The sequence below is a fragment of the Artemia sp. Qi Xiang Cuo genome, chromosome 11 (genome assembly GCF_049724085.1).
Source record: "Artemia sp. Qi Xiang Cuo chromosome 11, ASM4972408v1, whole genome shotgun sequence".
Lineage (NCBI taxonomy): Eukaryota > Metazoa > Arthropoda > Branchiopoda > Anostraca > Artemiidae > Artemia > Artemia sp. Qi Xiang Cuo.
The window spans coordinates 60,820,110-60,837,192 of record NC_142804.1 but is presented as its reverse complement, the minus strand read 5'-3'; the positions used below and the strand labels follow the sequence as shown (position 1 = coordinate 60,837,192).

General features: G+C 32.3%; 1 protein-coding gene across 1 annotated transcript in view; it reads right to left on the bottom strand.

Annotated features, from left to right (window-relative positions):
- twf (twinfilin actin binding protein) overlaps positions 1-16,720 on the bottom strand; it is a 52,416-nt gene extending 35,696 nt beyond the window's left edge. Inside the window, exons 1-4 of the mRNA XM_089097319.1 lie at positions 16,696-16,720; positions 10,782-10,859; positions 6,309-6,420; positions 435-597 (exon numbers count right to left, since the gene is read on the bottom strand). Of these exons, the coding sequence (XP_088953445.1) occupies positions 435-597; positions 6,309-6,420; positions 10,782-10,859; positions 16,696-16,720 (378 nt within the window). The remainder of the gene's footprint in view (positions 1-434; positions 598-6,308; positions 6,421-10,781; positions 10,860-16,695) is intronic.
- Positions 16,721-17,083: the final 363 nt, after the last annotated feature.

Here is a 17,083-nt window from a genome sequence, read left to right as displayed (position 1 = left end):
GATCCTTAGGATCCAGTGAAGGCGATTGTTCTCAAAATCGGCAAGGCGTTTCTCTAGTCCTTCCACAGAATTATGTCCAAAGCAACACAGTAAGAGAGAAATCAGGAACACTGGTAAAATATTAACTTAAATTGATTGCTAAGACTAATAAATTCAACCACTCTACACTAAAATTTGCATTTTCATAAAAACTAACTTTAGACGTGGCTTTTAAGTCATCTTTAGTTTGGCCATTACCAACTTGAGAATCTACCATCTACCAGCAGATGAATTCTACCACTCTACACTAAAATTTGCATTTTCAGAAAAACTAACTTTAGACGTGGCTTTTAATTCATCTTTAGTTTGGCCATTACCAACTTGAGAATCTACCATCTACCAGCAGATGAATTCTACCACTCTACACTAAAATTTGCATTTTCAGAAAAACTAACTTTAGACGTGGCTTTTAGTTCATCTTTAATTTGGCCACTACCAAATTCCTTCTTGAGTGTGGCTTTTGTTGAAGCATATATCATCTTTTCCCGCACAGGTGCTTCTTCTGGGATGTATGATATTAACAGCCATTCATACGTTCCTCCTTTAAGGCTATCAAACCTGTAAATAAAAGCAAATTAATAAATACCATTTAATAAAGCCCCGATTCAAAGCCGCGTATGCTGTAAGAGGGAACTGTGTGTCTATTGCCACCCTTCTGCTCAGGTTTTTAAAAGGCAGAGTTATTTGGCTTCCTTTTCTAACTTATTCTTAAGGAATATTGAGATTGGCTTACAAAAATACGTCAAAGACGTAAGCCAGTGAAACTAAACCATACTTTTTACCGCGAAATTATAGAAAAGCAATCTCTCTTTTTCGCTTTGTTTGAATCCTTATTTTTATAAGACAAAATGTGAAGGGACTCAGATTCAATGAGGCTATCATAAATGGGACTCGCTCGTGCCCCTTTCTCAATGCAAGATCTAATAGCCTGCATTTTTCTATCGGTTTTGTATTTTTATAAGTTTTTTTCCCGTTGTCAAAATCAAAGTTTTCATTGGCAGTATTAAATTTTCAGTGACAGCTATGCCCTCATAAAGAGAAACAAGCCAGATCTCTGGGTGAAGAAAACAAAATTCAAGATTTTACTGGAACTGTTAAATCTTCAGCGGCAGCCCTGTCCCCACCAAGAGATAGCTATCAGGAGAGCTGGGCGAAGAAAGCAAAATCGAAGCTTTCATTGGCTGCCTTTCCTCATGAAGAGAGACAAGTCGTCAGTCAGGATGGCTGAAGAAAACAAAATTAACGATTTCACTGAAACTGTTACATTTTCAGTGGCAGCTCTGTCCCCACGAAGAGACAACTATCAGAAGAGCTTGGCGAAGAAAACGAAATCGAAGTTTTCATTGGCTGACATGCCCTCATGAAGAGGGACACGGCAGCTATCAGGAGAGCTTGGCGCAGAACTAAGTTAGAGTTTTCATTGACAGTTTTGCTCACATGTAGAAAGACTTGTCAGCTATCAGAAGAGCTGGCCGCAGAAAACAAAATCAAAGTTTTCATTGGCCGTGTTATATTTTTAGTGGTAGCCCTGCCCTCATGAAGAAAGATATGTCAGATGTCAGGAGGGCTGGCTGAAGGAATGTAAAAATAATGTCAGTTCTCCACAAACTTGTCAATTAGCATATGCATACCTGCTTCTTAAGAGAAGCTACAGAATGCGTATATGCAAATTATTTTACATCATATTAGCAATCAACACTAAAGAATACCCCATACGAAACCATGATATTTCCGACTTTATTTTAGGTTCCACTTGTTTAGACTAGCCATGGTATGTTTCAACACAAAATAGAAGTCTGTTGCACCAATAATGGAATATGTTGCACCAATACATCTTTTTTTTTCAGGAATACGGGTAAACGGGTAAACAAAAACCAGAGAGTGTGAATTTTTCTTTATTTTTGTACTACTTGGGGAGGCTTGACACTTAATAATCAGAAGGACAAAAATCAAAATGGCAACCAAATAACGAATGATGCAAGTTTTTCACAATTTTGAAAGGATAGAAAATCTAAATTTAAAAAACAGGCCTAGATTGCAACTAATCTTTAACCCCAAGTAATTAACGCTGTATCTAAACGACAATATTTTTTTTTTTACGGCAAGCACTTAGATGGGTATATATTTGCACGCCCTAGATAGCCACTCTATTGGAAGCACGTTATTGGAAGGTGATATAATGCTCAAAAGGGAGCTATTGCTTTGCTATACTTCTGTATAGGAAAGTGGGTTGTAATTTTATTGATTTGTGTCTAAACACAATTTTTCTAAGCCAATACCATGACTCTTAATCTTTGTAATTTTTGGAGAGACAAATATCCCCGCCTTTTTCAAACTTGATTTAAAACCAAGCCGCTAGAAAGAAGAAAAGGTTAAATTCCAATTGACTGGATCTTCTTTCTGTGTGAAATTTTAAGCCAGTTAAGAGAATAAAAAACTTGAGTCACAATTTTTTTTACAAGCATAGAGTAGGACTGATTGGCTAGTATTCAGGGACGTCCCGAAGGGAGGGGGGCGCCCCCCCCCCACCCTAGCTTTTTTAGCATTCGGCAACTTTTTTGGCAGAAATTTAACAAAATTCTTGATTTCTGCAGAAAACCAGGAAGCGATTCGGTAAAAATTTCCGAAGATCGCCCCCCCCCCCTCCAATACAATGAGCCTCAGGACGCCCCTGCTATTATTATTCTGTTATTCTCTCCTATGGCTTGTAAGGTATTCCACATAAAATTATTTATGGAATAGAACAACAATTAAGACATCACTCACTTGTTTTACTTTATCAATGAAAAGTCATTTAAAAAAAGAATAATTTTTTAATTTAAGTTTAATGGTAGCTTATTGTGCACGAGTCTCAACAATGAACATGTCCTTTGAAGGAGAGGATTATCCAATCAGAAGCACAAGCTTAAAGGCAATGCCACCCGCTAAAAAAACTGGCGAGGCTTAAAATAGAGAAATATTAAGAAAATCACTGATGAAAATGAAGAACAGTAATGGTAAGAACAGTAATGGTCCCAGGCTTGACCTCTGGAACCCACGCACATCCTTAACTACGAATGAAATATTAGAATGGGACAAGTTCTAGAATAAGTGTCTGTGTCATTCATTCAAGAATTGTATTCTTTGACAATTTCCTTCTAGAAATTTAATCTTAATCAAGGATAGAACCTCTGGAGGTGGGGTTGGGGTAAATAGCTCTCAAATCAAGTTGTGAATGCTTTAGAGCAGAATGCGCCGTAGAGAATAGAATCCAAATGGGACTAAACGTGATATAGAATCATCCTTGATCTAATCAATTGCACAATCATAACTAAAACCACCCTGGGAAAGAAAACCACTCTGTATTTTTCACTAATAAAACTACAGAAAAGCAAGAGGTAGGTGTTGAAGAGCGTCTTGATTGTTACGGAATCAAATTGCAAATTTATGCAACAAAAGTAAAAAAGATAATTTGAATGAGAAGCGCCCAGAAATTCGGAAAGGGGCAAAAAAGGTACCTAGGTCAGGCTATGTATTTAATATATGCTATGCTTTACCCCCCCCCTAATGTGCAAATATATAGCCCAAATTCGTTTATAAACTATTATATTTTCTTCCCATTTTGTTTTATTTCATTAGCATTAACCAAAATTCACTTCTCGCGTGTTTACCGATTTCTTAACAAGTACAAGGCAGTACTTTCCCGAATGTTTTTCCAATTATTTGGAATGTTTTTCACTGAGAACCTAATATTATTATCTTTAACTCTCTTGAAATTGTTACAGTCGTTTAAGCACTTAGAATTTATATGTTTTTAATGGGGTTTCTATGTTCCAGGGTATGATAAACATGGCAGCGACCATGCAGTTACTAAACATTCGTTGACATCTAGCACTACAGCACCAGTTCAGTCGATTATTTTCTTCTAAATCCAAGTTGAATCGAGAAAAAACACAATTAAAACTAAAAAAGATAGCAATCTATATTTTTTTTTCTCAAAAAGCCTGATTGGAAAAAGAACTACAATGAACTTATAATTAACCTAATACTAATGCCTTTTTAGCAAAATGGCACTATTTCTTCGTATTTTCAGTTATAAAGGGAATAAAGTTCTGTGATAAAGTTCTTTGTTTTTACCTGACCTTATACTAATTTTCTGTGCTTTTCTTTTCTTTTTTTTCAATATAAGGGACCTTTTTCATACATTGAATCCAAGAAAAAAAAAGTCTGTAAATAAGTGGTTGTTCAAACTCACCCAAAGCTATGACGTAGATGATTTCGGAGACCACACTGCCTTTCCATGACGATAAATAAAAGTTCAAATAGGGATAAAATCCTTTTAATAGACAGTGTTTCACAAACAGTGATAGAAATTCAAAAAAAATACCAGATATTTCGGTCACATATGCAGTGATCGTCATCTTGAGTTTTACTACTGATGACGGTCACTGAATATGTGACCGAAATATCCGGTATTTTTTATGAATTTCTATGACTGTTTGTGAAACACTGTCTATTAAAAGGATTTTATCCCTATTTGAACTTTTAATTATCCTCACCCAAAGCATGGCCAACTTTGAACAAATTAGGAACTTACATGAAAAGTACATAAAAAAGTAACGTTCTGCAGTCGTTTCGAATTGGACGAAGTGTGAGTAACTTTGAAGACAATTTTCAAAAAAAAAATTATGGCCACGTGGGAAGGGATACAAAAATCTGCAAACGTCCGCCCTCTTCAGCACTGAGAAATGCATACGGAAATGTTATTCTTGGTTGCTATGTTGCCACTTACAAAAGTTATTGCGAAAAAAAGTAGAAAAAAGGTAAAAGAGCAAATGGAAAAATAAAATAAAGAAAAAATAAAGGAGAAAGAGCAAATGGTAAAGCTATCCTACGCACTAAACGTCTACTAGCCTTGTATGGCAAACCACCAAGACTTTCTCACTTACAGTTTTTAACTGAAAGAAAAAATACGCTGACCATCTCTCTGGAGCCAAAAAAGCAGGCCATCCCGAAGTGGGTAGGGAAGAAGCCATAAAGAAAGGATTTAAAGGAAATTGCAACTTCGTGGGAGGAGCTAAAGAGAGAAATTTTGAATATATTAGGGTGGTGGAGGAGTGTGTGCAGGTATGTTGGCCTCAGCTGGCTTGGTGCAGCAGTGAGTTGTTAGTAGCACTAAATTCATTAGTGATGAGAGAATTACATAAATAAATCACCAGAATTATTTCAGATTGCGTGAAGAACATTGTATGCTTTTTCCAAGGATTTGGAAAAATTATTTTGACGATTAAGTTATAAAGAAACTTCAGTCCTTGGTGGTTATGAGAAATCAATCCAGCAGCAAAGCTTCAGCGAGTGTTTAAGTTTTATGTGGAACACCGGATAAGTTTTAATTAATTTGCTAGACATGAATCTAGTAAAAACCAGGGAGTTTTAAAGTAATTATCAATATTTAATAGCGTAATATAGTTGAAGATACGCGAGGAAGTGAGGTTAGTAGCTAGTTTAGTAAGGAGTCGAGAATAGATGAGGGCTTTCCTTATCCCCGTTTATATAGATTATTTTCATGTGACTCTGTCCTAGAAAACCAAGCGAAGCTTAATAAATGGGGATGCAAAACTCTCCTAAATCTAGCTTCTGCATGATTTTGAATGCATTACGAAAATGTTGGCAAAATAAATAAATTTCGGGAAATTGTGGGAGTCTAGGTTACAAAAGTAGCTTCGGAAATCAAGTCAAGGAGACTAAGTTGCTTAACTGAGGAATTAATAGGGAGGAAGGGGCAATATTATATACCTTGAGGATTGAATAAGTGGATAAACTTTACTTAAACAACTAGGTTAATTAGTTTGGAAGATGGGTGCAGTGAAGATACAAAATATAGAATGCCCCCCCCCTTAAGCACTTTACGGGGGGGGGGGGGAGATGTCAAAAAAAGAATAATACAGATTTTTAAGGCCAGAGATTTTCAGGAGAATTTATTTTTGTCATGTTTGTAGATGTGACTACACTATGATTGAGTTCAATGATTGAATTCCTGATTTCCAAAGCAGGACTTTTTATTGATTTTAGAGAAAACTTTTAAACAAAGTTAAAAAACATTCCTCCACATAAAAAACATTAAATACAAAAGAAAACGTCCCCCAGGAGAGAGAGAGAGAGAGAGAGAGAGAGAGAGAGAGAGAGAGAGAGAGAGAGAGAGAGAGAGAGAGAGAGAGAGACATATAAGAGACCTCTGCCTCAGCATCAAGTAAGATTATCTTCCAGCAGTTCAGTAAATGATTACATACCTATATAGAAGAAAAGCTGGTTGAGCTTCACTGATCAATTTAGGAACTGTGAGATCAAAGTCTTTTTCCCAAGAAGCTGATTTTGGCTTCCATCCATCGAGAACCATCTGCTCTGTAAATTTCAAAACTAAAGTTAAAGATCTCAAACAATAGCACAAATATGAAAAAGTAGCATCAATATGAGACAGGATTAAGGGGACATAACATTCCCCAAGAGAGAAAACTTTTGTATATTTATTTCATAAGCATACCCAGGAACTATAAATGGGAGGGGGGACATTACAATAACCACATACAAAATAAGTAAATACAATCTAATGCAGCAATTAAGTAAACTTTGATGACATAGGGTGGGTGGGGAAGCAGGATAAGCTCCTCTCATTCAGGTTCAATGTCGTGATGTAGAAGCTTTCGTACCCGAGTCCCGGTCTAGTATTGCTAATGGATATTTTTTTTTACTTGCTTAAAGCAAAAATACCAGACATTTTCGCCTGAATCTATGTAATTCAGAAATATTTGAAAAAACTAACAAAAAAACTTTGGCAAAAATCTAGTTAAACAGCCTGTTGCTAACCTGGGAAGTTACTATGCTAGGTGAAAAAAACTTTCAGGAAAGGGTCCATAGTGCAAATTAGGGCTCTAGAAGGTGTTTCCAAGCTCCCTTCCATTCCCAACTTCAAAGATTTTAATTGAAAATTTTATGTTTAGAATTTACGTTATACGTTTTGTTAAAATAAAAAATTCACTTTTTGACTAAAAGTCTGCTTCTCTTGGACTGCAGGCCTTAGGAAACTGGCTTACCAGATTTGAGCCACTGAAACATGAGTTTCTGCTCAAGTTAGAAGCTAAAATTTTCTAGAATTTCCAGACCCTAAAAATAGAAAAGCAGAGGAGGAACAAGGTCAAAAATCTCTATTTAAACTGAGGAATGAATAGGGAGGAAGGGGCAATATTATATTGTTTTGCGAGGTCAAAAATAAAACCTTTATTTAAGCTATAAATTCATTTATGAGTTTTATTCACCTAGTCCAAATTTTACTAAATTCATTGTAATGCCTTGTAATGAGGAAAAGGGTACAGATAGGAAACTGAAATACCTACATGGCTCACAGAGTTATTCCCAGGAGTTTTAGTCACCTAGCTCGACAGCTTTCCCAGTTGGCACAAACCAAACAAAATTTTCACCAAATGTTTTCAAGTGAAAAGTTTTTTTTTGTTATTGTTTTTTGTCAGTGCGTAAGGAGTCAAGGGATTTATATATATATATATATATATATATATATATATATATATATATATATATATATATATATATATATATATATATATATATATATATATATATATATATATATATATATATATATATATATATATATATATATATATATATATATATATATATATATATATTAGGGTGGTCCTTATGTATATATCAAATTTTACTAAATTCATTGTAATGCCTTGTAATGAGGAAAAGAGTACAGATAGGAAACTGAAATACCTACATGGTTCACAGGCTTATTCCCAGGAGTTTTAGTCACCTAGCTCGACAGCTTTCCCAGTTGGCACAAACCAAAGAAAATTTTCACCAAATGTTTTCAAGTGAAAAGTTTTTTTTTGTTATTGTTTTTTGTCAGGGCGTAAGAAGTCACGGGATTTATATATATATATATATATATATATATATATATATATATATATATATATATATATATATATATATATATATATATATATATATATATATATTAGGGTGGTCCTTATGTATATATCAAAAAAATATTTTTTGTTTTTCCTGCCTCCCACCATCCTAAACTATTCTTCTATGATAGAAAAAACAATTGTCATTTATTTTTAGGATAACTTCATGTTTGGGGTATGCTCAAGGCACCCGAATTTTGATTATACTCGAATGTTATAGAAATCGGGTGTATATAAAGAAAATCATTGGTTCAGGGCATATATTTATTAGTTAATTGTGTATTTATTTTGAATTCTAACACAAAACAGGTGTTATGTGTTATATAAAGAGATAACTGAAGGGATTCAGGGTAATATATTAATAATCAATTAGGTGTCTGTGCATTTTCTTGCAAATCAAGCAGATATATTCATGTAAAACTACAGAAGTTTATGTCACTATTTAAAATTAGCTTCAGCATTTACTTATTGAATCAATCAATGGTTTATTATTATATTTGATTAAATACTCTTGCAGCAGACATCTTTAGTATTGTTTAATTTTTTATTTTCTTAGATAAATATTGATTACAAATACATAGGATACCAAGCTGATAAGGCAATATCTGTTGAATTACTGAATATATCAATTTACATTTAATGTTTGTTGTTATAACTAAAATTTTGTCATTTGTCAGATATAATAAATTCATATTTGAAATTGACTTGTTATTAATTTGCTATTAGAACAATACTATTTTTGATTCAATATTGTCTACTATGTAATTTTCTGACAGATTGGACAATTGTTAAAGTACACATAAAATGTTTTGTTTTACAGTGGGTCATGGCAATTTCTACATCCACACGCAATAAACAGGATGTGTACCTGCTTGGTTCAGCTTTGGAAGATCTATATGGTTCAAAATTGCCATTGATTGGTAATGTTCTCAGGCTCTATGCCACAAAGCTGAAAGTAGGCAAGACTAAACATGAGGCAGCAGTATCAGTAATTAAGGACATTCAAATGTTCTGGGAGAAAGCCAGAATACCCATGCGCTGGAGTGATCATGCAGTTCCCCATCTTGAAGATTTAGTGCAGAAATGGGAAGAGCTGAAGAAAAACAAAGCAAGAAGGACAGCAACTCAGATAACCGATGAGGAAGGATTTAAGGAGCCTTTCAATGATCTCTTTGACATAGCTCACAGGAAGCATTACAACTCATCAAAGTTGAGGAAGACAAGCAATATATATATATATATATATATATATATATATATATATATATATATATATATATATATATATATATATATATATATATATATATATATATATATATATATATATATATATATATATATATATATATATATATATATATAATATATATATATATATATATATATATATATATATATATATATATATATATATATATATATATATATATATATATATATATATATATATATATATATATATATATATATATATATATATATATATATATATATATATATATATATATATATATATATATATATATATATATATATATATATATATATATATATATATATATATATATATATATATATATATATATATATATATATATATATATATATATATATATATATATATATATATATATATATATAGTTGTGCATGTTTATATTTGACAATTTCAAATAATCAGATAATGTTTCACTGCTCTTGGTATTTTAAGGAATAATGAGATTGGCTTACACAAACACATCCCAAACATAAACCAATGAAATTGAAGTAAACTTTTTGTCATAGAATAATAGGGAAGTAATCCTTATTTCCTTATTTTGCTGTATTTTGAGATGACCAAGGATTAAAAAGAACATTTTACCTTATTTCATTGATACTATTTTTTAAGTGACCTTAAGTGATCTTACAAAAGAACCTTTTATTCACGAATTAACATATTTTAATAGATGGAACTAAAGAAACATTAATCAATAACTAATTAGACAATCAGGCTATACTGATTATAAATATAACTAGACTTAAAAGTAATATTTATTATATAAGGATTGGCAGTAGTGTCAATTGGGAGGGGGTGTTGGTAGGGGTTGCAGAGGCGCAAGAACACAATTTTTTTGGTATTGTCACTGACAAATGAATATTTGGTATGATATTGTATTTCATCAAAGAAATTTAAAAACAGCAAAATTGCCATGTGTAATTTATCTCTTTTTCTACATTTTCTTGGCATTATGGCCTACTGCCCCCTATTTTTTCACAGAAATTGTGAAACTTTTGAGCTTTTAAAATCATGTTTAGCATAGAAGGAGGCAAAAGGATATAAGAATAAATCGATATTTTTGACATGTAAAGATATAAATGGTTCTAAAAAAAATATGCTTCAAATGTAATTTATTAGTATGGTCTCAAAATGTCAAAAATATTTACAATAATGTGAAAAGTTTGCATGATAAACTACAAACCCTTGCTGTAACTTCAAACTACAGTAATGCAAACATGATAAAAACATAATTAATAACAGCTTTTGTAAACTATAAAATAAAACAGACACTTACTATGTTGTTCAAAAAGAAGTTTTAATAAAATATTACTGTAACAACTACAGCCTATACTACTGCTATGTTTTCCATAGCATGTCAGATACCTAAAGAATTTCTTTAAAAAAATTTTTGTTGCCTCACTGTCCTGTTTTTTATTTATAGAATTTTTAAACAAAAGTAAACATTTTAACCTAATTTTACTCTGAATAGCCCACCAAAAAAGTGACTTACCATTTTTTATTGAAACCTTCAGTACACGGTACTGACCTTCTCTACATTTGCCAAAAAATTTCAGAAGTTCTTCATTGCCTGCAAAATAATGGGTTTAAGACAGTATTAGCTAAAAAAAAATCCAAAAAACAAAGTTTTTTCATAAAAAAATAAAGAGCCATAGTCAAACCTACAATAAGCAGAGATAAAGTCCTTTTTTAATTTAATCTCAAACAGTCACAAAATACTATCAATAAATAAATAAGTCAAATGAACAGAAAATGGAACAAATAATCATGTCCAACATAAAAATTAAACATTGAATGAATAAATAAATCCTAAAATCAACACAAAAAACGAACTATTCAGAATACATCTTGTTCTTAATAAACCTCAAATGACACTCAAGCAATTTACAAGGTTTGGAAGGGTGGGGAGTAGCATAATCCTTATTCATGAACCTTAATCAGCCATATGATTTTATTCTTTGTTGTTGGTGCTATAACAAATAAAAGCACTCTGCTCAAGATACAAATTGTTTTCAGTAAAGCACAACTGATAACATTAAAAGGTAGCATTAAAGGTGGCAGCCATACTTCTTTTCACAGTAATTTATGTTTTTATTAAGTTTGAATGGATAACTAATTTTAATTTCTGTTGGCTTTTGGATTTGTTTATTCATCAATAGAGGGTGTCTTTCAACCTTATATCTGACATGTTTATTTATTTACATTTTTGCTATTTTTGGCTTTCATTTATTCATTGATAGTAATTCTTGTTGGTATTAAAGTTGAATTATTATAAGACTTTATTTCTGCTTTGCAGGTTTTAATATTGCTCTTTACCTTTCTTTGAAAAACTTCTTTTTTGGAAAATGATTTTTTTTTAAACTAATTTCTGTTTGTTACTGATAGCTGAAGTTTTAGTATTTGTTAATATTATGATTCATAATGAAACAGGATGGAAAAAAATAAGCATAGTAATTGATGAGAATTGATTCAAAAACAGATAAAATGAAAAAAAAACAAGTAAATATGATTCATTGATACCTACTATATTTTATAAATTGATCTTTTTTGTCAGTTTGTTTATATAACCTAGATGCTATATAGCCTATATGCTATATGAGACCATTAGAGGGGGGCTGGGGATGAATTGTCAAAAATGTACACCCAAACTATAAAAACGAGCATAATACTAGCAACCTAAAAATGTCTCTCTTTTTGTTCTAGTATTTCTCCTTCTGCAGAGGTCCAATTCTTAACCTTTACCATAAGTTGAAACAAAAGAGCAATGTATGGCAAAATGCATGGGAAATATATAATTTGGGCTATATATTTGCACAATATGAGGGCTTGGGGGTAAAGTAAGTGAAGCACTTTTAGGAATGATTAAGCACAGTTTTTCTGCATACTTTGAAGCAAGCATTACTTTTTAGCATGCTTCCTTCTCAACAGGCCTAATTGTACACTGATACCAAAATCCTTACCAGTTTACAAATCTGGATTGGAAAATGTATGAAGCTAGAAGCACTTTCTTTGTGCCTCATTTGAATAGTAGGATACATCTATTTATTATAGTTTTGGCTTTACAAAACAGATTGTAAAAGCTCATCAAAGGTAATTATCCATTGGAGAAGAAGTAGTGGAGGCAGGTTCTTCAAAATACATTCCCAGGGGATAATTTATACTCTGGATTCATGCCTGAGTTTTATCCACCTTTCTAGGATAAACAGAGCCCCCTCATCTAGGATTTTACCTGAAGCTCCTTCATGCAAAGTCTTTGATATGACAAAACTTTAAATCAAACTATCCTTATTTATGGCCAAAACCACACTATTACATATGGCATACTAGGCCTAGGCTATAAGTTTCTGGACTACATCCAAGTTTCAGCCTGCTTTAGTTACTTGACCATGATGTTACTTGCTCATAATTTAATGCTGTTTTAATCAATGTTAGATTGCTCAGTTCAGAATTATTCAAACAAATTGTCTAAAGGAGCAATGAAAGAAAGAGATAAATTTACACTTTATGCAATAATTTTTTTAGGGAAAGTAAATATATCAGTAAATGCCTTTTTTCTGCTTTTTTCTAATCCAATAACTGATTCAGGGGCAAATTCCATTTTGAGCCCTTAAAGGGCTCAAGACAGCCCCTACTCACCAAAAGTTAAAAACTGGGTTTTGACAAAAAAAAAACTTGCTAGTGAGAAAAAATTCCCATTAATAGCTGTTTCAGGAATTGTTGTTATTATTATCCTTAATCTTAATAGTTGTAAAATACTATTTTGAAAACCAATCACAAAAACTTATAGAAAGATCTAGCTTAGAAACTCATCAAAAATGACATCATTTTTGCTGTGATATCATTTTTGAGCAGTTTCAGGCATTTGTTAAAACATTCTGTAAATCTGTTTCCTCAATACATTTTACTATTAACACAAAGGAAAATAATAATTCCATCCTTAAATCAGCTGCAAATGCCAATTATTTCTAACTGGACAGTAATATTTACTTTTTGTAACTATGGACTGTTTTACCTTCTGGCAGGTCCAAATCCAGGATTTTTTTTCAGGAGGGAGAGGGAGTACCAACATTTTTGTTTGGGGGGGGGGGAGGGTACATAAAAACTTTAAAAAGGTACTAAAAAAATTCATATTCATTTCGTCATGTTTTTGTGAGTTGGACAAACATTTTTTTTTTGGGGGGGGGGGTTGAAATCCCCAACCCCCTGGATATGGTCTTGCCTTCTGGGGTCCTATTAAGGGCTTAAAATGGAATTTGTCCCAGAATTGATTATTGAACTATGAAAAAGCATAAGGAAAGGTGGTAAAATTCTAGTTTAGCTAATTTACACTATCTTAGAAAGGGGTTAGGTTAGGAAAATAAAATTTTCAGTAATGGATCCAGGGCCAAAAACGTGCTCAGAAGATATTGTCAAGCTTTGATTTTAACCCACTTCTAATTTCTAATTCTAAGAAATTTGCTTGCTTGACAGGTCTATACCTATTGAAATTTTGATAAAAACAACATTTTACCTTAATTTTCAATTATCAGTACCTTTTTCTCTGGTTTTAGTTCTGAAAATGTAATTCCTGTTATTTGAGTAGAATTTTAAGCCATCTGATTTTTTTCCTAAACTTAGAAAATGCAATTGTACATCTTTGAAACCTCATAAATTGGGATTGAGCAAAGTTGTAAGGCTCAAAAAGTTTTCTTGTGCTTCATTCAAGCAGATGATTTGTTTTGCAAAGTTTCACTTCAATACAGAGATTTTTTAAGCTCATCAAAGGTCACTGCCATCTAGAGGGGGCAGGAGTAGATGTAGGTACTTCAAAATACCTTCACATGACATACTTTAGTCTGTAGACCCATCCCTACAAGTTTCATTTCCTTAACCAAGCCCATTTCCAAGATAGCAAAAAGTAGCTAAACTAGAAGTATGCCCTGGGAAGGTATTTTGAAGTACCTACCTTCACTACTTCTCTCTTTAGAGGGCAGTGACCTTTGATGAACTTTAAAAATCTATGTTATAAAAGTGAAATCTTGCAATCTTCTTAAATGAACAAAACTTTTCAGCTTCAAAACTTTGTTCAATCTCAATTTATGAGGTTTCAAAAATTGACAAATACATTTCAGTACTGGTGCATTATATGCTACACAGCACTATAGACTGTGCAAGCAAACCAGACATTGAGACCTGTCAAATGGGTATTTGCTATCTAAATTAATTGCAAAGCAAGGTTTCTTATCAAGTTTACAATATTTAAATGATTGTTTTTTGGGATTTAGGGCAGGGGGAGGTACCTAGGTTAGGTTACATATTAAATATATGCTATGCCCCCCCCCCCACACATAATGTGCAAATATATAGCCCAAATTTGTTTCTAAACTATTATATATTGATCCTATTTTATTTTATTTCACTAGCATTGACCATGCTTGACTTCTTTTGTGTGCAGCATATAATGCACAAGTAGGCTACCAAAATTTCCTAAATTTAGAAAAAAAAAACCATTGATCTGGCTTAAAATTCTACTCAAATAGGCTAACAGGAATAATATTTTAAGAATTAAAACCAAAGAAAAAGAAACTGATTGTCAAGACTTCATTAGGCATAGACCTGTCAAGTAGGCAGCTTTCTAAGACTTAAAATCAGAAGAGGATTAACAAAGAAGCTTGGCAATAGTCTACCTTCCCAGAGTATGTTTTTGGTCCTGGATTCATGGTAAATTTTTTACAGTTCATATTATTGACTTACAAAATAAAGTAAGCATACCACTTAATGCCATTTTTTAAGCTCTTTCCCAATATAATAATCATTTTTACAGTAAATGATTTTTATCCCCACCCCTAGCCTATATATACCAATTGAGGGTATATATTTACACATTAAAGGAGGGGGGTAAAGTTTATTTCTGATGTAAATGAGAGGTAATCTGAAACTTCACCCCCACCCCCCCCGAATGTGTAAATATATAGCCTATCCTGAATAGGTAGGCTATATATAGGGTTGGGATAAAATTTATTTGTGGCAAAAATATTTATTATATTTGTAAAGAGCATAAAAAAAGGCATCAAGTGGTATGGGTAAATATCTACCAAATCATATTAGGCTATTGACTTACACATAAAGTGAATATACCACTCAATGCCTTTTTCTATGATGATTATGAATATAATAATCATTTCTATTAGAAATGAAGTTCAGCACCCCTATATAGGCTATACCTAACCTAACCCTGAATTGACATATATAGTGGGGGGGGGAGGCTGAAATTCATTTCCCATAGAAATGATTATTATGTTTGTAATCAGCATAAAAAAAGGCATTGAATGGTGTATTCACTTTTGTCCTAGGCTAACTCAATAATATGAATTTGTAGAACTTTACCATGGTATATTCACTTTATGTGTAAGTCAATAATATGATTTGGTAGATATTTACCATGGTATGTTCATTTTATTTGTAAGCCAATAATATGAACTGCAAAAAATTTACCAAATCCATTTTCCTAAATTAACCCCTTTCCAAAATAGTAAAAAGTAGCTAAACTAGAATTCTACTGAAAAGGCATCAAGTAATGTATTTATTTTCATCCTAGCTAAATTACGTTGTAAACTGCTAAAAGCGTTAGCCTAACCAGAAAACTACTATAAGTGTTTACTCTACATACTGCAGCATTTAGACCTTCCTTTTTGTTATAAAACCTTGTCGGTAAAATTCTACTTTAGCTACTTTTGGCTATCTTGGGAAGGGGTTAGGTTAGGAAAATGAGACTTTCAGGGATGGGTCTACAGGCTAAAGCATGTCCCGGGAAGTTATTTTGAAATACCTACCTCCACTTCTTCTTTCTCTAGAGGATCATGAAATTTGCCTACATGACAGGTCTATACCCATTGAAATTTTGACAAAACAACATTTTACCTTAATTTTCAGTTCTCAGTTTCTTTTTCTCTGGCTTTAGCTCCGAAAATACAATTTCAGTTATTTGAGTAGAATTTTAAGACATATAAATAGTTTATTTCCAAAATTTAGGAAATGTATTTGCATATCTTTAAAACATTATAAATTGGGATTGAGCAAAGTTGTGAAGCTGAAAACAAGTCTGTTGTACTTCGTTTAAGCAGAAGATCTATTTTGCAAAGTTTCACTTCTATAACTCACATATTTTTAAAGGTCATCAAAGGTCAGGACCCTCTAGAGGGAGAAGGAGTGGAGGTGGGTACTTCAAAATATCTTCCCAGGACATACTTTAACCTGTAGACCCATCCCTGAAAGTTTCATTTTCTTAACCTAACCCCTTTCCAAGATAGTCAAAAGTAGCTAAAGTAGAATTTTACCACCTTGTCAAATTAATTTTTCAAGAATATAAGACACATTTGAAACTGAACTAAAGAAGTGTTTCTATAGTGATTGAATTTAGGATTTACATTTAATGCCTGTTTGATGAGACATTTTTATCTTCGATTTCTTCTTTCTTAAATATATTTTGGGAAGTTATTTTTTACACTGCTACCTACAACTTCCATATAAAAAACAGTTCTTATGAGACCGTATGATAAACATCATTGTGCATAATTTCAGAAGAAATGTTTTAATGTACAAATGAAATGTCAATGCTTGTTTAAAATATGATATTAGATTGTATTAACAGATTAACAGAAAATCTTTCAAAATATCTAGCATCGGGGTGGTTTTTGCAACTTGGAAAGCAGATCGGGAGTTGCTTTTCATGTGTTTCCGCGGATAAAACCGGACGGAACTAACTTTCCGTTCTGCTGTTCGCGACTTGGAAATGGTTTCCATTTTTTTTAGAAA